The 22,856-nt window shown below is 36.0% G+C and overlaps 1 protein-coding gene across 10 annotated transcripts in view; it reads left to right on the plus strand.

Moving 5' to 3' along the window:
* Positions 1-22,856, plus strand: part of DGKB (diacylglycerol kinase beta) — a 381,383-nt gene that overhangs the window by 99,000 nt on the left and 259,527 nt on the right. For 7 of the 10 annotated variants that reach the window (XM_032110604.1, XM_032110600.1, XM_032110590.1 and 4 more), the window contains 2 exons: positions 10,879-10,955; positions 15,745-15,765. The exons of 1 other annotated variant lie outside the window; for it this stretch is intronic. In XM_032110604.1, the coding sequence (XP_031966495.1) occupies positions 10,879-10,955; positions 15,745-15,765 (98 nt within the window). The remainder of the gene's footprint in view (positions 1-10,878; positions 10,956-15,744; positions 15,766-22,856) is intronic. 2 more of the 10 variants (XM_032110622.1, XM_032110641.1) reach the window with 1 other exon arrangement.

Below are 22,856 nucleotides of genomic sequence, written 5' to 3' on the forward strand. Positions count from 1 at the left end.
TTAAGCAGTCCTTTATCTTATTTGTCATAGTTCTTGGCATTATTGTGGGCAAGAAGCACTGTTATCATGTATGTGTTCAGATTTTGTATGACTCTCTTTTACCCATCCTTCTGTTAAACTATATGCATTTTTAGTATAAGCTGCATTTTTCACAGTTTATTTGATGGGGTCTTTGGTTTGTTGGGTGGTAGATTTATTTCATTATGTCATCCTGTATATCTGTCATGTACACTCAGTGACTAAACTTTCGTAGTAAGTAGGAGTCAATTGGCTTCTATCCTTTTCACATGATGCCTTCATAATTATGTCTTAGCTCATTCACGTAATCATAGAATAGTTAAGGTTGGAAAGAACCTCTGAAGATTAGCTAGTCTAACCCCCCATGCCAAGGCAGAGTTACCTAGATATTCACTCAAGGATATTTATCCAACAGTTCATCATTACTGTTTTAAGGCAAAAATCAGTCTAGATATGTAGTACTTCTCATTTCTTTCCCTTTCCCTGTCTTCAGACTCCCTGTGACTCAGATTTGCTGAAAACAATCCATTTTTTATTTCCCTGAAGTGATGCAAAGTGATTCTTTCAAAAGCCAGGGGTAAGCTATAGAACGTGACAAACTAGTTTTAAAGTTTTAAAACACAGAAAGCTGTGTATTACTATGTGTGTAACACAAAAACTGGTAATTGGTGGTAGCACACAAAAGAGCAACCATCTATCCTGGGGAATAAGCTCAGAGAAAAATGAGGTAAGTGTGCGAAAGTATAATTGAAGAACAGATTGATGGGATATAAGCATAGAAAACTGATTATAGGATAATTTTAGGATTAAAGCTGTTTCTGAATACTTGAACAGAGGTGGCTGAGAATTTATGTGTTCTTGTTTGCTTGTTTTATTAGCTGAATAGGGAATTGTAGGAAGTGATAACAGAGTGAGAAATAAAGCTTAAGAGAGCAAATGGGCTTTGGTTTCTAAGCCTGTAGAGGACAAGTAACCCAAGTGTTTTAAACTGCTTAAATTAAAGAGTCAAGCAGATATTGTTTAGGATGATTAGAGCTCTCTATAAGCTTGCTTGTGGGAGCTATTTATCTGAATAATGTTATTACCTTGCCTAGTAAGTTTCCTTGAAAATGCAGTCTTCCTTGGAGTGTCTCTCCCTGATACTCTGACACAAAATGACATTTGATAAAGTCGCAGATAATCCTGGCAGTAGGGTTTAATGCTGCCTTTGTCAATGTATTATATTATAAGGTTTATTCTTACTTGCCATCTCCTTAGAATCCTGGAATGAGCAAAGAATTACCCTGTTCCAGCTTTGATATTAAATTGGAAAGGCAGGAGATGAAATCTCTTTGTACTAAGGCAGATACAAAACTCAGGTCTAATGTTTTTATAGAGAATGGGAAAGGATTTGAGATGCATCAAGCAAGGAGCAGTAGAAAACAGATCTCCAGGAGTGTGAACTGATCTTAAGGGCTTTCCTTTCCTTGATGTTCATGCATGATACCTCTCTTCTGTACACTCGATTTCTCAAGTATTATCTGTTATGGTCCATATTGTCCATAAGGGCACATAAGAAATCAGTGAGATAAAGCAGTTAATTAATTGAAGAAAGTATTTAGTGATGAAAAAAAAAAATGTATAGCAATGCATGAAAAATGCTGTTTAACTATACCAATCTTGAAAACAGCTGGCTTAGATGGAAACAGAATTTTTTAAAATTTGAAAGTCCACATCTAGAAGATTTATGGAAGTAGTACTTCAAATATTTGTTTTTTAGAGCAATGAGCATAAAAATCTATCCCAGGATAGATTTACAATGACAATTGTTAAGATAAATGAGCATGTATTAAACTTATTTAATGTGTGAAAGTATAATATAAATACTGACTTGCTTTGCTGTAGTAATGAAAATAGGCAAACTCAAAAACTTCCTATCATAGAGTTAAGACACATTTGTAGTCTCTTACCATTTGTTTATTTCATTAAACTTCAAGTTACAGCAATTAGGAGAACAATTATCCCAGAATTTAGGTCTTAAACTGGAAATGACTTTTTATTTTTAACTGATCAGTCTGTAGCCTATTTCCTTTGACTTTTATTTTTTAATTCTATCTATTTAGCAGTAAACTCTTTCAGTAGCCTTATAAGGTAGCCGAATGCATAAATAACCACAGTGGAAACAATCTCTGCATCATACCATGCCTTTGTAATTAAGCAATGGTTGGGAAGCTGCGACTCATAGGCAGATGTCTGCTAGCAGCTCATTCCCATGGATGATAAAACTGTTACTTTTTCAGTGACTAACTTTAAACTTTATATAATAATAATGTTTCTGCAGGCTCAACACGTGTAATAGTAGAAGTACTCAAAGATTGAATCCAAAATATATATGGCAAGATTCTCAGCTGAAACAGTGATAAATGAGGACTGTTGTTGCAGTGTCAACACTTTCAACATGCACAAACTTAAAAATACTCTACAAAGGAAATAGAAATTGGAGAAACGTCATACACAGAATAATGATTTTTTTTTTTTTTTTAATTTTATTTTTAGTCAGGAGTATTGAGTCATGAACCTTCAGGCAATTTCTTATTATGTAAATTGGAGCACAATTTAAAAAAACATGAAATATTTGCCCCAAGAGGCCAAATCTGCTTATGCTATCCAAAGATGCGTAGAATGTAAAGGAGACATGTTATGTTTCCCTTTCCCAAATTGTATATGACCACCTTAAGCTAATTTTTTATAAAAATTTGATAAATTAGATCAGGTAATATCTTGCTGATTGCAAAAACTCATCTGAATTCAAATTGTGCATATTACGTCTATGTGTATTTATATAAAAATGAAAATGCAAGGGCTTGGCAACATTGTATACAGGGTCATGATGCAGATACATAGACAACATCTATGTATCTGCATCATGTGAAGTCTTCCCAACCAAATGTAGTCAGGCAACAGAGAATTTTGGACATGCCAAAATACCAGTGGCAGTACTACTCTGCTTGATAGAGTTTCTGATAGTTTTGATTGCCACTAAATGTTGAAAAGCTTTTGATAGCATTGTCAGGGCTTGTTTCTCTGAGTCCTGGGGAGAACAGGCTCTAGTGATCTCATTTTTAGCTGCTCTTCATGACTACACCAAGCATGAGACCACTGAGAACAAAAGTTTAGGAATCATATTTAGGACAGAAAAAGGGCAATCCAGTTTATACTGGTACATATTCACGGCAAGTGCAGGAGCCTTCCTCATTTGTAGTTCAAGGTCCAGATCCATGTGTACTTGTGTTGCTACTTCTCTCAGTTTTATGGCCTAGGTATTATGTATTTGACTTTAAAGGTTTTGCTCCCAAGATAAACTAAAATAGAGGATCATGATTGCAAGAAACACAGATTTTGCGATGTCAAGAATTGTCACTGTATAAACATTTAAAACTTTGTAAGAGGAAGGGTAAAATGAACTTGATACTTTTGGAAACAAGAAACATGATAAAGCAAAATGGGGAAAAACTTTTGTGCTCAAGAGGAGGACAAAATCATTTCAAGAACTGTCTGTGCTGTATGGAAGAGCAGAAGAACCAGATGTAGCTATGAAATTTTGTCTTGCAATATATCCTATTCAATGAAGTTTAGGTTAAATAGGTTATGAGTTCAAAGTATACAAATATGAAAGTTCGGAGAATCACAGAATCAATAAGGTTGGAGAAGACCTCCAAGACCATCAAGTCAAAACTTTCACTGAGTGCCACCATGCCCATTAAAACACATCATATAGTACCTTGTCGCTTTTTTGAACGCTTCCAGGGATGATCACTCCTTCACTTCCCTGAAGAGCCTGTTGCAATGCTTAACCACGCTTTCAGTGAAGAAATTTTTCCTTGTAGACAATCTCAGCCTCCCCTGGTGCAACTTGAGGCTGTTTCCCCTTGTTCTGTTGCTGGTTGCCTGGGAGAAGAGGCTGACCCTCACCTGGCTATAGTCTCCTTTGAGGGAGTTGTAAAGAGGAATTAAGGTCTCCCCTGAGCCTTCTTTCCTCCAGGCTAAACAACTCTAGTACCCTCAGCTGCTCCTTGTAGGACTTATGTGACAGACCCTTCCCTGGATCCATTATCCTTCTCTGGACACACTCGAGCCCCTCAATATCCTTCTTGGTGTGAACACAGGATTCGAGGAGTGGCATTTTGGGGAAAACAGAAACAAGTGAACTAGCGTATTTTTTAAAATGTACATTTCAAAACCAGTAGAAATATTCTCAAACTTACGAAGCCATTTCCCTTTTTCCACTTAAAATCCAAAATAATACCTGCTTAATTTCTAACCAAACTGATTTGAATCTTCACTACTTAGTGCTTAGATTTAGTGTTTGGGGTGAAATACGTTATCAACATTATTCCTTCCTTAATTTAATAGAGAATTGTTTTGTCATCATTCTAACTGAAAAAGTTTTGAGCTGGGAGCCTCTATCAGATATAAACAAAAATATCAAAAAATAAACAGGAAATGAGGAAAGAGAAATAAACAAGCACCTATTATTTCCTGAAGGTTTGTATGAGTTTTCAAACAGTTGTGATGATGGGATCTGAGGACTGGAGAAGCTCCCAAGGCTTCTCCTCCTTCCTGGTCTCAGTGCGAAGTGCTTTTTAAGAGGCTGACAGTCTTGGGGACTTGCCCTGTCCCCAGGGAGGTGCCCAATGCCCAGCCCTGGGGCTGCCCCCTTTCACCTGTGTAGATGGGACAGGCCCTGGTGGTCAGGGCCTGCCCTGCTGACCCAGAGCATCCATGGGGTCCTGGTCCCACGGAGCCCAAATACTGACAGCACCCTGATATCCTCAGTCTTCCTCTGAGAGATGCACTCTGAAAAGCTTTCAGACTGTTGAAGACATAATTTTCAGGATGCCAGGAAACAAAGGAGTCCAAAAGACACTAAGAAAGTTAGCTGGAGTCATTTTACAATGTAAAAATCTGATGCATTCCTTTTCTTACTTGACAGTTTTTAAGTACACACACGACTTAGCTGCAGTTCTGCTCAAGTTCTGGAGTCTGTTTTTGTCCTTTACTTATTTCTTCCTTTGAAAGCTCATCCCACTAGCAGACTAAAATTAAGCCTCCCCAACTCCCTGTTGTTTGCCATATACTTTTCACTTGAACATTTGCTTAGGGAAGAGGGATTTGATGGACATTTTTTGTTAATGTGGACTAAAGATGTGTTGGCACACGCAGTCAATATTGCTTATTTCCACAAAGAAGTCCTTGTCCAAGTATCATTTAGTTCATAGCAATGGGTAAAATGAATCTGTCTTGCTCCTTGTGTTGCTGAGCCCCAGCAGGGAGGATGGGTGGAAGAGGCAGCTCCTGCTTTGGGTGTCAGGAGGAGGTTTTCCTCTGCAGCAGGAGCTGCTGCTCCTACTTCTCTCTTGTTCTACCTCCTTCATTCCCTGTTGCAGAAATCGCTTGCCACTGTATTTATTTAGGCGGCATCATCCAATTCTGACTTTCTAAGAATCAATTTTCCTAATTGTCATAGAATTCAATGAGAATGTAATTTGCTGGAGGATGGAGTCCAATTCTTCTGATTACAGAGTGTTACCCAAACCATTGGTAACAGCAGGTTTAGGAGGTCACCTTTAGGCCACGGGACAGTGATTGCCTTTTCTTCTTGGCCATTTTTTACAAGGCCACAATAGGTTTTAAATTCTCATTAAAAGAAAGCCAAAATCAAGTGTTTACCCTATTAAAGGTTTTAAATATTTGTTTCCTTTGTGAAATTTGCATCAAAAGACCACTTATAAATCATGAACCAAAACCGAGGTGTGACCTATATTGAAAGAGCTTTGGCAGTGAGCCTGCAGCCATATGTATGGGCAGGACATGTAAGCTGCTGCCTTCTGCAAGTTCAGTAACAACCATCAGGCATCTCGTACCAACACAGACATGCTGCAAGCCTGAGTCATGCTCGATGAGCCACGTCTTTACTGTAACAACTGTTCTGTTGAAAGGTGAACAGTCTTTGCTCAATGGTGCTGCATACAGGTTTGTTGGCAGGCTTGGCTGCTTTAATATACTGGAATTTCTAGACTAGTAAAGGTTTAGATTAAGCACAGCTATAGCTCGAGTAAAAGCATTATCCAGTTCTCTGAACAAAATGAACTAGGCAAAAAGAAAAAGAAGTTATGGGTATAAATTTAGATACACACACATTACTGTATTGTTGCATCCACAAAAGAAAGAAAAGTCCATAGAATAAGAACCTGTATAAAAACTGTAATGTCAGCTGATTGCTGGATTTCTCTCAGTGCTTCTCTTTGGTTTATCTGTCAAGCAGAGCTTTTGAATTGGAGCTAGGCTTTGCTGGCATGCAGAAAATTGCATGTATATGGTTGGACCTTTTGCTTTTCTAAGCCCTAATAAGATGTAGAGAAAATCCGTGAAGCTTTTATGTTTTGTATGTGATGTGTTTCATATTGTATTAAGTTTACAAAAGGGATATAGAGGTAGAAAGTGGTTATTACTCTACGTTTTATTGTAGGTGTTAAAATTAGTTATGGCCCAATAAATATGCAGGTTGTTATGATTTTCTGTTGAGAATTATAACTCATAACAGAATAATTTTTTTCTAATGCTTATTTCCTTTTGAACTGAAAAACATTTCTCTGTACATAGCATGTGAGTTTTATATAAGTTGTCTTATGAGTCTTTTTTTTCAAGAAAAAAATTCTCTTGAAGGACTTTTCTGTGAGGATGGGGAGAACATGTAGGCAAAGTGTGTGATCTGGGAAAGTTTTCCTTCTGTTTCATGTTTTCTGATTATAGGAGAAATGATATACCAAATTCCAGTCTCAACTGAATGCTCAATTTTCTTCATATGAAGTTGAGTCACTTTAAAAAATGAATAATAATTTTTAATGTGGGCTAAACCTCAAACGGTTTTGAACTTAGTATGTAAATTTGTCTTTGGTTATAAAAAGTATCTTTGTCAGGGCTGAAAGATAGTTAAGGAAGAATCAGACACTTTGATACTTTTGCTTTTATATATGCAGGTTTCATATTTCTAGTGTCATTATTTTAATTGTTTTGCTTTTATTCTAAAAAAACACAACATTATCCCAAGTCACCTCTATATCTCTATTGTTTTGGAGCCTTAATTTAAAACAGAATTTCTGCAGCACTGTGTAGAATCCAGCTACTTTTCTCCCATGTACTTATAACAGCTTTTCAGTTAGCAGTCTTCCTCACCATGCCTTGCCTATTTATTCTGCCCCAAACTCACTGTCAAGCCATCACGGGTAGGAAACAACATCTCACCTCATCCAAGGCAAACTCTGAATCCTGGGCCACGGTTTCCCTTTTTTTCCTTCCAGCCTCTTGACTAAATGTAAATTGCAACAGAAGATGGGTTGAACAGTAAGAGTTGAAATCAGTTCAGGCAGGGGACAGAATTGAAGCTCTTCTGTATTTTGGCTGGACACCCAAAACTCTGCCCTAGTGGGTAATAAAAATAGCAAAATTGTGAAAACAAAGAAAACAGAGATTTTTCATGAAACAACATTGTATTTCAAGCTACATTAAATTTGTACTGTGCCAGCTATAAATTTGCAGATAACATGGGATTTAAGCACTGCCATGACAGGCTATATACTATATATATATATACACATATTTGGAAACTATCTCTCTTGAGGAGAGCTTGGAATGCAGAGACTTAGACAAAGAAGGGATTTGTCCTTGATTTTAAAAATTAAGTAATCCAACAGAGTTTAAAATGATGTTTGTGTTTTAACATGAGTGGTACTTATGAATTTACTGAAATTGCTCCAAAGTGCTAAGCTGCTAAGGCATGCAGAACATCTGTACTTTTAGGAAACAGTGGGAATACAGAATCTGTTCTGATGTTTGTGTTTACACCAGCATTTTACAGTGATTATGTAGATGATTTGGATCAGACAAAACTGTACCATTGTTTTTACTTCCTATTTAGAAAGCTTAGGAAAAAAAACTTAGGAAAAATTTCTAGTTACTTCTAGAAATTTCTAGTTATTTCTAGTTACTTCTAGTATATATTTTATGCATTTTTTTGCCTATTTTTTGATGGAAAGCATGTACTTGACTATTTTTTAAGTAGAGTTGATAACATTTTATTGGAGTTTCTAGTCCATAGGGCTTTCTAAGACAGTTTTTTTTGGTTGGTGTTTGGTTTTTTGGGGTTTTTTTATGTGATTCCTGAATAAGAGTGGATAATAATCCTATTCTTCAAATAGTTGACATACCTTTATGTCAACTTATTAAAGATGGAACATGTTCCCAATATTTGCCTACTTGAGGCTGAGGAAGAAGAATTAATTTTTTCTGAGGGTTGTCAGCACTGTTAAAGAGTATGCAGGCAGAAGATTGTGTGTTGCCATTCTGCTTAAAATATCGATATGTCATTTTGAGAACTCTGAAAGATCTCTATTTTAGCTTGGATACTGTCACATGAACTGGAAAAATGATTGAATGACTGTGAACAAAAGATTGTAAAAAATGATTCTGCCTTGGCTGTAGTACTCGAAAGAATTACAGCTACTGACCTGAATGTGGAAATATTTTGAAAAGTTTTGCTGGACAACTAAAGCAGAATTTACATCTAGAGACCTTTTTTTCTTGACAGTTACTTCAAACACGAAACTATCTGTGCTTTTTGGATGTGACTGTTTTAAGCTCATGCATGAAAAAGGTGAAAAGTGTTGTTGCTGCTATAGAGCATATTTTCTATCTTGATACTTGACTAAGGAAAGTATGAAAAAATGGAAAGCAACAATTTAATTTATTTTCGATAAGTAACATGACATAGGTTTTGGTTTTAATTACAGTTGCGTAGGCATAATACTGATTTAAAGATGAGTAGACTATCTGGCAAAATATGAAATGAAAGCATGGTCATTGCTGAAAGAAAACCTCAAGACATTGTTTTAAACCCTCTAGAAAGCAGTCCATTTCTATTTTATTTATGTATTTTTTAATTTGGATAATAAAAGAGGTGTGAGGAGACCTTGCTGTCTTTCCTCTAAAGTTCAGAAAAATCCTTTTTTAGGATAAGGTTCAATCACCTCTGCCATAACACCTGCTCATCTCACACTGCCGCTTTTGTAGTTATTGACATCGTTATCATAAGATGCAATGATTTTTATATACAACCATGTATATCAATACTGAAAAGTATATTAAAATTATAGAAGCCAAATAAAAAATGAATTTTTGTCAGTCATCAATTTGTGTGCTTGTCCTGGTCAGTAAGTGTCTAACCCACCAGCTTCTAATCACAGCTGATAATAAAATTTGTTGCTGAACATAGTTGTTTATTTATTACTTATATTGTTTTTGTTTACATAAAGTTGTGATTTTTGTTCTATTTCAAATGACAGAACAATAAGATTATAGATGATTTTATGAAATAAATATTTGCTTTGACTGCCCATGAGACCTGCTAAACTCCATTGCTTACAGTTGGCAGTAAAACCGAAATATACCCAATTAGTGAAAATAAACAATTTTATTGAGGCCACACATAGTCCCAGGTGTTTTTATTTAAGAAAATTTGATAAATGAAAAACACTGGGAAAAGCCATTCTTTTTACTGTATAAACTGTATATGAGAGTGGGAGGGAAACAACTCCTCCATCATCTCTTAAAACTGAATTTTAGTGTTGTATCCTGTTTATAAGTGCTATGAGCTGTTACAGAACTGTTATGTAACTATTGTTCAAATCCTTGGCTGCTACATTTTCTCCTTTCAGGTCACATAATTTGATAAATGTACTTCTTAGAGTCAGTTTTAAGATGATGGTTTTCTTTTAAGTCTAATAACTATTACAATGCCATATTTTGTTTATTTAATTAGTAAAAGCCATATTAGGTCCTAAGGTTTCTAATATTACATGCCTAAATAATTGCTTTAGATAGTCTTGTTCTTGGTTCATTCTTTGCTTCTCTACTTTCCTTCCAGGTTTTGTTGTAGAAATAAAAGTGCAGATGCAAAGTTCACCTATTCTCTTATTCATTGAATTGGAACTCATTACTAATTCATAGTGTTGTGGCCATTATGCAGATTTGACCATTATACACTGAACTACTGCATTTTTAAGAAAAAAACTGAGTTATTTTTATTGTATTGCTGAGTTATTTAATGTGGAAAAGATGGTTGTGTGCATGATGAATTCTAAGTGAATATGAGTTCAAGGGTTTTATTTAATGGCTACTTACTGGAATAATTGCTTTGTTATTCTGCCCATAGTTAAATTGGAAAAATTATATCTACGTGATTCTGACCTGCAGGGATTTGCACAATTCGGTTAGACAAAAGTTACTGAAGCTGACAGTTTTTAGAATACCTGAGAGCTCTGCAAAAATTGAGGTTTTGAGAGCAACATTTGTTTTCTGTGATGTGAGCACTGAAGAGTTTTTTCTGCAAGGTTCCCATTTATCTTGATATTGTCCAGCTCCTCTACTCACTGGCAGGAGTAGAGATCTGCCAAAGGAGATTTTGTTGTGCTAGTGGAAATGACCATGTTTTGTGGTTGACTCAAGGACAAGAGAAGTGACTTGAAATAGTCCTGCAAAAAACTCCTTCAGAAATATGCTATTTAATAGTTAAGGATTAGGTCAAAGAGTGTTCATTTCCGAGCATTTTGTGTTTACTGGCTGGTTTTTACAGTACTCATGAAGAGGGTAGAGTATGTTCTCATTTTCTTTGTGCCCACAGCTCTCATACAGCTACAGAAAATTACTGACGTGTATTGCGAAAAGCTATTAGCAGTTTTGATTGTTTTTTCTTTAATTACTGTTCATGTTATGTAAATCAGTGTTCTGTATTTTCATTTTCTCTCTCTCTATTTTTTTACTCAGATTCCACCAAGAAAATTAAGGATGTCTTAGAAGAATTCCATGGCAGTGGTGTGTTAGCAAAATATAATCCTGAAGGGGTAATTTTTCTTGTTTCTTAATGATCAGAAATGAGGGGGACAATTGGCAAATTCTGTAGCCATTCTAAGCATTTGAAATAGAAGATTAATTATAAATCAGGTGTTTGGGGTATTTGAAATTGTTTGAGAAGTAAAAAAACCAGGATGCTATATGATCTGGAATATCCCTATAGTCTGTTGGGGTCAGCTATTCCAGCTGTGCCCCTTCCCAAATTCTTATGTACCTTGAGCTGCCTTGCTGGTGGGCTGGGGTGAGAAAAGACGTTGACTCTTTGTAAATACCTGAAGCATCCCTCTGTTATCAACACTGTTTCCAGCACAAATCCAAAACGAAGCTTCATACAAGCTACTGTGAAGGAAATTAACTCTATCCTAGCCAAAATCAGTGCACAGACTTCCCCCCCACCGCCCCTGCAAAAAATAAAAAACAACCCCCCAAAACACCTCCACAACCCTTTGAATAAGATTAATATGGTTTTCAAGTCTCTTAAGATTGGAAATGTCAAGCATAATTTCAAAAGTTATAAAAGTAACATCCATTAAGATTTCTTTTTAAATTCTGTTTCTCTTGTGTTGTTTCTAGTAGTGGGATTTTCTGATGTTATGAAACAAAGAATTCAGCTGAAAAAAAAGCTGTGTGTGCACACTGTCACTACAGATTCACCACTAGACAAAGTATTCTGGTGTGGCTGGTAGAAAAAGCCAGATTGTTTTCTTTTCTTATCCTCAATTGAAATTTGCATTCACTTAGCACATCCTAATAGTGTGATTCAGAATGTAGCTAAATAAAAACTTGTTTCAGTAATGTTTCTAATAGTAATATTTCTGACTGTGCTCACATTTTGTGAAATTCAGGATAGAAAAATGTGCTAACCATTATGAAAATTACTTGATCTTACATTTCAGGATGTAAAGTACAAAAATTATTGACAACTTATTGGCAATAATACAATTACTTGCAACTAATGAGTTAATTTAATAGATATTGAAAAATTGTTTGATGCTTTGAACTTGGCAAAGCATAATGTGGGTCATTTTAGTTTATGAGAAAAAATTTTTGTAATTCAGTAAAATAGTGTAAGCTGATCCTTAGATTATCATAAATGATCATCTTAAATTTCCAGGTTTCTAGTTAAATACATTTGTAGAATATAAATGGATGGGAATACTGTGATCATCTACTTTATCCCCCAGTGTAACATAGGGAGACCTAGGCTGTAGGACCATCCTTATCTGCTTTTTTTTTAGAATATAGACATATTTTTGGTTTTGTTCTTTTTGTAGGAAAAATGTGAACTGATAAAATGGTCTTAATCTATTCTATGTTTTTTCTTTTAAATTCTTCACATATTCAGTTATCATACATGTTATCAACATAACAAAACATGTTCAGTTTTGTGAAATCTACCCTGTTAAAGTAAAAAATAACTGTGCATTTTATGCATATTTAAATAATATGTTGCCGCATAGGTAACATATTTTCAAATTATCAATTTTCCATAAACGTGATTACTGAAAGTGGTGTGATTAGTCTCTTTTAACAAAGTAATTTTCCCAGTTTGGGGCTACATGGAAGCTGAGTCATGGCAAGATGGGTACCCAGGAAAACTGTTCTGACTGAAGCCAGGTGAATTGGCAAAATCTGTGCAAAACTGGAATTAATAAACACAATTGGTCTTGAGATGAGTCTGTGACTCTGCACGGTATCTCCCTGTTCTTCTTTTCGCAGCTATTCATTTGCAGAATTCTACCAGTGTACTGAAACATCCAGGAATTATAGAGAAGCAGAATACCCAGGGCAGGGAGCAGGACAGGAGGAGGGTAGGGGAGGAAGGAATTCAAGACAGACACCCTGTGAGGACTTCAATGTCTTCAGCAGGAATCAAGCTATTCACTACTCCTGGGTCAATACTGGACCTAGGCTGACCCTGACAGCTTTTGTACTTTGCTGCTTAGCACTTAGACTTCAGAGAGTGCAACATAAAGAAAACCTGGCTAGAAACAAATCTGCTTTGGATCTGTTAAGATTTGTTAGCTCAAGGTTCGTCCCACAAGCTGCAGAACTGGAAGCAAAGTGGCTAAAATTTCCTCTGCCACTGAGTGAATATTCTGTTCTGACAAGCGAACTGCCTTTGCACAGGTGTGTCCATATTTCTGGCATGCATTCAGCCTGCTGTGTGGATAAACTCTTTACAGAATGATTTGCAAGTTGATTTTATGTGGTTGGATGAGGACTCTGTGGATTGGGTGTAAGTAATTAATTATTATCTGTAAATGAGATGACAAAAATTAACTGATCCAGCTGGCATCAATCTTAGTGCAGCTATTTATTTCCATATATTCTGGACAGCACTGCTGTTTTGTTGTTGTGTTTTGTAGAGGATACCATCATATTTCCATTTTACCTCTCTCTTCCCTAGATCATTATCTTATAAATACTCCCAAATTTTTTTTAAAGTACCAAAAGATGATGCCAGTTTTTTAGCAGTAAACATGCGACATAGAGCTATGGCAAATTTAGAAGAGTGATATATTTATTTAAATATTTACTTATATATTTAAAGGGTTCAGGAATTTATTCTGCTCCATTGGTTTTACAGAGAAGTTTTTTATCACAAGCTGATCTAATGGAATGCAAATAGCAAAAGAAAAGCCATTGGTACTCAAAACTTGCAACCTGAAATAATCTGGTTTGTTTTTATATTATTTTATATCTTGTTCAGTGAGTGGATTTTGGGTTTAGCAGAAATGGTGTATCTACTTATCAGAAAGTTATCTACTATAGGGAGTTTATTTATGGAGCTTTTACCTTCTGATTTCAATCTAAGGGAGATGCCTAAAATTTCACAAATGCTACTGAACACCTGCCCTTTCACCTTCTTCTCTAAGTCAATATCAAAGAGGTAATTAAGAATGGATTTTATACATGGTATAAGACACATAGGTAGGCTAAGACCAGCCTCTAGGAAAGCTGTGATCGATAAATATTCTTTTCATCATTTGAGATCTATTTATATTAATTAATTTCAATCATTTCACTTTGAGGGGAGCGTTGAATAGGTTGGCAAGACTTAGGAAAGCAGATAGAGCTACAGACAGTGTTAAAATGGGCAGTTGTGTTGCCCATTACAAGCATTGTGTGCTTGTGGTCCTAGTGTTGTCATCCTTTCTGAGTGCATCCTAATTTTTTGTTTACCAAGAAGTCCACTGGCTTTCTTGGCCACCTGGGCACATGCTGGACCATGTTTAACTGGATGTCAACCAGCACCCCCAGCTCCTTTTCTGCTGGGCAGCTTTCCAGACACTTTTCTGCCAGCCCGTGGAGCTGCCTTGGCTTATTGTGACCCAAATGCAGGACCCAGCACTTGGCCTTGTTGAACCTCATAACATCGACCTCAGTCTGTTGATCCAGCCTGTCCAGATCCCTGTGCAGAGCCTTCCTACCCTCAAGTAGGAAATCAAAGCTCTTGCCCAACAGGGCATCATCTTCAGACTGACTAAGGTGCAATTCATACTGATGCCTTGAGAGGCCAACTAAAAACAGAGACTAGACAGGAGTAAGGGAATAAAAGCAGGTATTTATTTGAAAGGCCCTCAAAGGTACCCTCTCGGGAGCCACAGGCTACTGCCAAGATAGACCCCAAGATGGACGACACTTCACACTTTTATAGGTTTGGTTCATTTGCATATCAGGGTTAATTCTCCAATTAAAGCTTCAGTTTAATGATGTAATTCCCCTCAGCTTGCCCCCCTTTAGAGGCTTTTTGGTTTATACTTCTTGGGCCTAGGACAGTCTGAGTGTCCTTGGAGAGCAGCCCTGAAGAGGCTTTGTTATATCTACCTAGCACGAGAGAGCAGAAGTTAACAGGCTACAAGACACTTCAGTTACACACTAGGCAGTACAGGATTTGAAAAATATGAAAGTTAAAACCTAAGGCATCAATACCTTTGCCCAGATCCTTGATAAAGGTATTATCCAGGACTTGGTAAGTCTTGGGAAACACCACTTGTGACTGGCTACCAACTGGTTATAACTCCACTGACTACCACTCCCTAGGTCTGACTACCTGGCCAGTTTATTACCCAGCAAAGGGTACACCTGTCCAAGCCATGAGCAGACAGTTTCTCAAGGAGAATGCAGTGTCAAAGGCTGTACTGAAGAACTTAGAGGTCTTTTCCAACCTTAAGGATAAAGATTCTACAGAAGTCTAGGTAGACAATATCCACAGCCTTTCCCTCATCTACTAAGCAGATCACCATGTCATAGAAGGAGTTTAGGTGTCAAGGACCAGTGAGTCAAGCAAGATCTGCCTTTCTGAAGCTCTGGCTGGCCTGGCCTGATCCCCTGGTGCTCCTGTATGTGCCATGTGATGGCACTGAGGATCATCTGCTCCGTGACCTTCCCACTTGGAGTTTAGAATTATTCAGTTCAGATAATTTGTTTAATTTATGACTCTTCTTGGTAACAATTAATTTTTATGCTTTTTAAAAGTACACAGGGTTGAAAGACTAATATTATATTTATTTTTCTTTCTTGGTTATCTGTCATTGCATGTTTAGAAATAAATTGCTTACGCTGTCTAATCAAGACTAGAATGCTGACTTAGAACCATTTTCTTGACTTATGTGCTAATGCAAGAAAATGGGATATTCTATCGAATGTCTTAAACCAGCTCATCTAAATCACTAACCTTTCACTAAAAATATTTTTATTATAAAAAACAGAGCTTGAGTGTTATGACACTGCACTAATGTATGTATGTTCTCTCTTTCCTTGCATGTGTTACAGAAACAAGATATACTTAATCAAGTAAGTAATGCTGATTTGATTTTGTCTTTCTTTTTGCGTAGGTGCAGTATCTTTTATTTTGTAGGCTTCCACTGAGATGTATTTATTAATAAATACTGCATGTGGCTATTCTTTCAGATAACAGAGTAATATTTAAATCTGAAAGCAGAGTGCACTCCTTTTCTGGTGGCAGAATTTTTCATTAGGTGAACTTCATTTTTTTCATTCACAGTACATAATTTTACTAACATTAATTGAGTTGAATATGAGAAACAAATTAAGAGCAAGTAAATTACTTGTTCCATACTTTTCACAGAAATTTCACTTTACTGTGAGATCTCGTAATGATCTGTATTATTCTGAAATGGCAAGAACATGTCTCAGGAAAAAATATTAAATACCAATTTCTATAACCATATAATACCATTCATATGGAGCAGGCTTAAAATTGCAGATTTAATAATTTGAATAAGGTTTATAGTGTGCTTTAAGCAATTGTGACTTTACAGCAATTGCAAGAGAAATGGTTAAAATGCTGAACATCAACTACTACTCAGGAGAAGCTACTCCTTAGAAACTTCAGTAGCCTAAATCCAGGTATAAAAGTAAAATGGGAAAAAAAAAAAACAAAACCTAGGGAAGAAGGACTAATCAAATGGACTAGTTTTTTAAGTGACCTAGTTATTCTTTCTTCATAGCACAAAGGTGTTAAAAAGCTCTGGCTCTGCTGTTCAGGGAAGAGGCAGCCAGAGCATGCGAGCAATGAGAAAGTCAAGAGAGTGAAAGCATTAGTTTTATAGGAACCCCTCAATTTCTGGGGTCAGAGGCCAGTTGAGCTTTTGGAGATGTGTTAGTAAGATCAGAACTGCCCAATCATAAAAGGACTTATCTATTTTTTTTTTATAAGCTAACAGAGTGACTGCAGAGGGTCCTGAAAGAGGTTTCAACATTAAAACAGTGTGTCTGTGACCAGTCTTGAGCATAATCTCATCAGTATTTAGCTAATTACTTTGTCAAATGAGTAGATGAATACTAATAGAATCAACAAACTAAACGAAATTTGGGAGTTAATATCACATGGGAAAAGCTGGATGATGTTATGGACTATAGTAAATGGAATGAAATGCACGTGTGCAGGCTACAGTGTAGCGTACCCTGGTACAACTGGCATTGTCAGATAAATTAACGTGTATGTAGTTGACCAAAGGTGAATGCAGAGTATCACTGTGGTTTGGACATGAAGAGGAGAAGGATGTTACTGGGATGTTGTAATAGTGTTCCTGTGGCCATGGCAGTCTGAAAGGAAGACAAAACTTGTAAGAAGAGGTAGTGTCTTAGGCCTGCTGACATAAGTGGAAAAGTAGTTAAAATTTCAAGCACACAGGAATATAGTTTGAAAGCATATTTTGTGTTCTTTCCCTCAGCTATGTTCTTTAATGTGACAGAAGATATTAAATTACTGTAAAAAACCTTGCCTTATTATAATATATTAAGCGAAGTATTTCTACTGCAGATAGGAAGATTTAATTTTCTTTAAAAAAGGTACTGCAGAAGCCACGTCTTTCTACTTTTGTCCAAATGATGGGATGAAGTGAACTCAAATTGGAACTAATTTACAGAAGGTTAGTAGGATGTGCAGAATTATAGCATATATAATGTAGGAGAAGCCTGTCCTTCACATGTAAGAAGCTTAAGTTGTATCTTTATAGCTACAAAAGAAAAGAATGTAGCATCTTGTGTATATCACCAGCAGTAAACTCTAGGTTTCAGACACTGGGTACTCTGTGTTTCACTGGGTACTCTGTGTTTCTGGCTCCATGGGCAAAATTTCTAGGGAAAGCTTTCTGGATACCTAGAGAGTTGGGAAGCCTGCCAGGAAGAGATGTTGGCAGTCTGGCTGTGAGCCTGCTTTCTGTGGAGTGTGTTGAGGGCATTGAGGTGTAAAATACTTCAGATAGTCAATTTCTGCTGCAAAACTGTTCGGGTTTGAACATTTTTTATGATCTTTGCTGGTCTTTCTCCTTTTCTCAGTCTGTGCTACCAGTGCTAATCTCCCTCTTTGATATCCTCCTTTCCTTTTGATACACTTCTCTTCCTTAAGAACTTATTTTTATCCTTTTTTTCCTTTACATTTTTGTGTTGCACAGTACCTTATGCTTTAACTTTATGAACCTATTACCACTTTCGTCTACATGTCACGTGTTAAAAAAGACAATTTGAAGAGCTTTAGACAGACTCTTTGATTATGGTTAGGGGGTGTCATTTGTTTTCATTATGAAGAACAATATATTATGTTTCGTGTTGGTTTTTTATCATGATAGCTTCAGCTATGCTTGATTCACGTGCATGGTGGCATCTAGATAATATTTATGAAACTGCATAGAAAAACAAAATATAAGTAAAATACTTTAAATCATAGTTTATTGCAAGAATTAATCAAAAAAATTGAAATGTCTTGAAGTTTTCTTGTGCAATACAGGTATTGATATATATGAATGTATACATGTGTAATTGAACAGATGCCACTGCTCATATCCTTTTAATTCTTTCTAAGCTGTACTTTTAAATACTGGTGAGGAGAAACTCAAACTTAGGTCAATTAGTATAGTTCCACTTTTACTAAAATCTGTACATTTACTTAGTATAAAGTGGATGTAACTTGTTGACAAATGGAATGGGACATTTTAAATGTTTTTCTATCGGTGTGATTAATCCAAGTGAAGGTTCCAGCTGGGCTCAGGTTTGGTTAAATCTCAGCAAACCATTCATTAGTGAAGTGAGAGTTTATTAATTTGTATTCTTCAAAACTTTAAAGAGGGAGGGATTAACAATAACTGGTAACATGACATTGTCACATATTACTTTTCTTACTAAAAGTGTTATAGCAAGTATTTTTAATAAATGTAGCTGAAATAACCTCCACAAAAATTTGTAATGCACAGATAGGGTCAATACAGGTAAAATGTGAGAATACCATTGCCGTAGAACATGTATAGAGAAGTGATTTTTCCTACTTTTAGCCACATTATGAAGATGCCAATGCAGACATGCTTTTCTGTGAGTAGGTCTTTACACAATCTTCACAAGCAGCTTAATTGTTCGTTTCAACCAGAACTTTTTGTCATAACTGACTTTTTTTCAGGGATTCATTCATTTTGCTATTTTGTTTGGCTTTTGTCTGAACCATGCCACCTACCCCATTTTTCCTGACCAATTCTTCTGGGGAAGAATGCAAACTATCTACTTTTCACTTTATTTCGTATGTAATAATTTCAAGTAGACTCTGAATGATAATCTCCAACAAGATCCTTCTAAAAGTATGTGATTTACCACTCTTCTTAAAAAAAACCCCACCTCTGTATAGTAAATATAGCATATTTAGTGAAAGTTACATATTAAAAACAAGTACGTATGTGTGCAGTACGTACGGATATGCAAACTTATGCACACATAGAAGTATGTACTAAAGAAAACCTGCTGATAAAAGTGGTTTGGTTTTTATTACCTGCATGTAAGATTGGGATGAGACTGCAGTAGCTGGTGAATACATTCCAGACTTATTTTGGTAATTAGCATCAATTTATTTTAATAACATGAGAATGTTATGCTTAAAAATCTAATTATTGCATAAAAATTGAGTTTTTCCCATTTCCATTTTAGATGTTTTGTTGAGCTTACTTCTTTGAAAAGCTGAGGGAAAATTTTGGCAGTAATATATGTCTGTGTATTGGTAATATCCAAATGTAGTTTGTCCATATGGAGTATTTCATAGGAGCAGCCTGTGAGAGCATGTGGGGTTTTTAATTTTTTTTTTAAACATTCATTTCAGTAGATAAGAATTTGAATGCTGATATAGCTGAGAAATAGTTTTATTTGGTTACCAGAATTTTCAAAATTAATTATGTAAAAACTGTATTTAATGAAATGCTTCGAGCAGAAAATGCTAAGGATTTTGAATTTAAACCAGATTTTACCTTGATGCACAAAGCCAGTCTTCATGAGGAATTCCAAATTTTATTTTAATTTCTGCCTTACGAATGTGAGAAATACATTTTAAACACCAAAAACTTATGCATTCTCATGTGATTCCTGGGTTTTAGCTTGTTAATCCTCTATATATATAGTCTCTCCACTTTTCTTCCACATCTTTTGTCATAACAACAGCAGGTTTTGAAATGTGATGATCAATAAATCTTCAAGACTTTGACTTTTGTGGGAATGCTTTAGCATTGGTGTTCACAGCTAATCATGTAATTGTCACTAATGCACTCGCATAAGCGTTTGCCCCTGTTGTCATAGCACTATATGTGAATCAAGGCCCTGTAACATCTACTCTTACTTAACAGTTCCTTTTTCACATATTGGGTCAATATAAGTAGTTTAAAAAGAAATAATCAGTTAAAGGAACTTACCCAACCCCAAAAAATAACCTAGAGCAATTACTGTCAGTAGATGAAAGCCGATTATATTTTTTGCACCATTTGGAGATCGGACAACATAATTTAAAAAGTAAACAATTGAAAATTACATTTCAACATAATTCTCTTTCCATTATCTGTGAAATGTTCTTTTTAATAAATCAAAGCCATATGTCGTGGAAGTCTCTTGAAATGACTATTTTCTCTTTTTTTTTTTCTTTTCTCTATTACATTCTGTTTTTCAGGATGCTGAAAATAGTGGCTTATGTTGAAATATTTTGTACAAATCTAAAAGAAGAAAAGATCAAAGAGAATGTGGTATTTTAAAAGAATTTATGGGTGGAGATTAACTTCAAACACTAGATCATGTCTTGTTCCCATTTATGTGGCCAGTGTGGTGGGGAGGAATAAAAGAAGTTATTATTCTAGACCTCCCTGCCCTGCTCCATCCACAATGCCAACTCTTTCGTCAAGAGACTATTAATTTTTTGGTGTCTTGTGAGGAGAAAGAAAGTAGAGTGATAAAGCTTCTCTCCCTTCTTTCTACATATCATCCAGAAGAGCTGGTTGTTGCATTTACACCAGCTAGGAAAATATAGGAGACAGTTAGAACTCCTCTATTGCAGTTAGGATAGATCTTGAGTCAAAAAGCTTCCATTTTCTTAATAAATTATTGGTTCTCTTCAAATGTCTTAGTATGGTAGGAGTTAAAATATTATGCAGCATAGTTAAAAAACTTCTATATTAAAAGAGGCATAAATTTCCTTGTATATATCCTATTTTTTACTGAGGAACCATGTTTTCTGTATTCTCAGTATTGGGATATACTGGCTTTTGATGTCTATACCATGTAGAGTTCTGTGTGTTGGCACAGAACATACACAAAATGCATAAATCTTCAAAATATGCATGCATATTTGGATTTTTCTTGATCTTACATATCTGTGTTTACTATCAGTAAAGCAGAAAAGCAAATTATAAAATTGAACAGCTTAACTGTTGCAGGAGAAACAAAGAAGTCAAATACACAGTGTTTGTAGGTGGAGTTCAGCCTCTTCCTCTCTGTTGCTCAAGGTGTTAGAAGCCATTCTGCTGCTTGGGACAGGATCAGATATTTTAAGGCAGCTCTGTAGCCTGTTATAGCCATAAGCAGGAGATAAAGACCTGTGGTTTTAGCTGAGTGTTGGCCTATATACGTCTGATTCAAAACTAGAAGAAACCTGAAAGTGTCTGCTATTTTGTCAAGCAAAGTCATAACTGCTACTTGAAAACCAGTCCTTCAATTCCTGTTCTTCCTGAGACTGAGACTCACCCTCTATGAAGCAGCACTAAATTAGAGTAATGCACTTATCAGTGAGTGCTTGAGAAGAAACAGAACTCTTATCATGGTAATTGGAGATTTTTTAAAGCATGTTAAGCATAGACTGATGCACATTTCTTTATCCTTGGAGTCCCTCATATTCTGCTTATCTGGGATTCAAAAGAAACTGTAGTGTGGGAAGCAAGAGCTTTGCTTTATGCTGTTGGTATAGAGTAGAAAGAGAAGTAAGAGATATGCTTTCTTTAGTGATGTTCATAAGATAAAAAGCATCTTATCACATATCTATGAGGTACATTGGATACACTGCCAAGAAATTCACATATGGTCATGATACTATGGAAAATAGTGCCTGCTTTATTGTCAGGTTTGTAGTATTTTATGCCGTAACAGAAGAAGAAAAATTCCAGACTACTTTTTTGACTATGAATAAAGTGAGATTTTTAGTGCATCTAAAACCCCTAAACTATTTTAATGGTTTTGTTTCTTCACAGTTGTGAATTCTTTAGTCAAAGTAATCAGTGTCAACCTGGAAAATCTCTTGAAATATGTAGTTTATCCTGAAAACTTTATTTAAACAGTTGCCAGGTCTTTAATTTCTTTGTGACTTCCACTTCTTTAAAGTTAAGATTCTTAGTAATTATTTTTTTCTAGTTCAATGATTGCCATTTGTTCAAATGTGTCTTTTTATGTGTGCCTACTGTTCTTTCATACGATTTCGTGTGGTATCTTAAGAAGGATGAACTAGTGCTCAGATTCAGGGTAAAATAGTATCAGCTTATTGTTTGGGTAGGAAGATCATCTATTTCCAAGACCCCTGCTATGGGCAGGGACACCTTCTACTTGACCAGGTTGCTCAGAGGCCTTGAACACTGCAGGGGATGGGGCATCCTCAACTTTTGTGGGCAGCCTGTTCCAGTGCCTCACCATCCTCACTATAAAGAACTTCCTAATATTTGTCCTAAAGCTACGCTTGTTCAGTTTAAAAGCATTAAACCTTGTCCTATCTCTACCTGCCCTTGTAAAAAGTCCCTCACCAGCTTTCTCTTTAGCCCCCCTTAGGGACTGAAAGGTGCTATAAGGTCTCCCCAAAGCCTTCTCTGCTCCAGGCTTAATAACTCCAGCTCTCTCAGCGAGTCTTCATAGGAGAGGTTTTCTGAGATGTAGAAGAACAACAAAAGGCCGGGCTAAAGAATTTTCTACATAGCTGGCTTTTTAAATGTATGATTATAGAAAAACAGTGAAATATCTCAGAATGCATGGTGAGCTGTTAAACAGTTTGCCAGGAGCTTTTAGCAGCTGGGGAGGAAGGAACTTCAGTGTTCTGAGAATCTACTTTTACATCTTATCTCAGTTTTCCCACTGAGTGCAGAATA

The sequence above is a fragment of the Corvus moneduloides genome, chromosome 1 (genome assembly GCF_009650955.1).
Source record: "Corvus moneduloides isolate bCorMon1 chromosome 1, bCorMon1.pri, whole genome shotgun sequence".
Classification (NCBI taxonomy): Eukaryota; Metazoa; Chordata; class Aves; order Passeriformes; family Corvidae; genus Corvus; species Corvus moneduloides.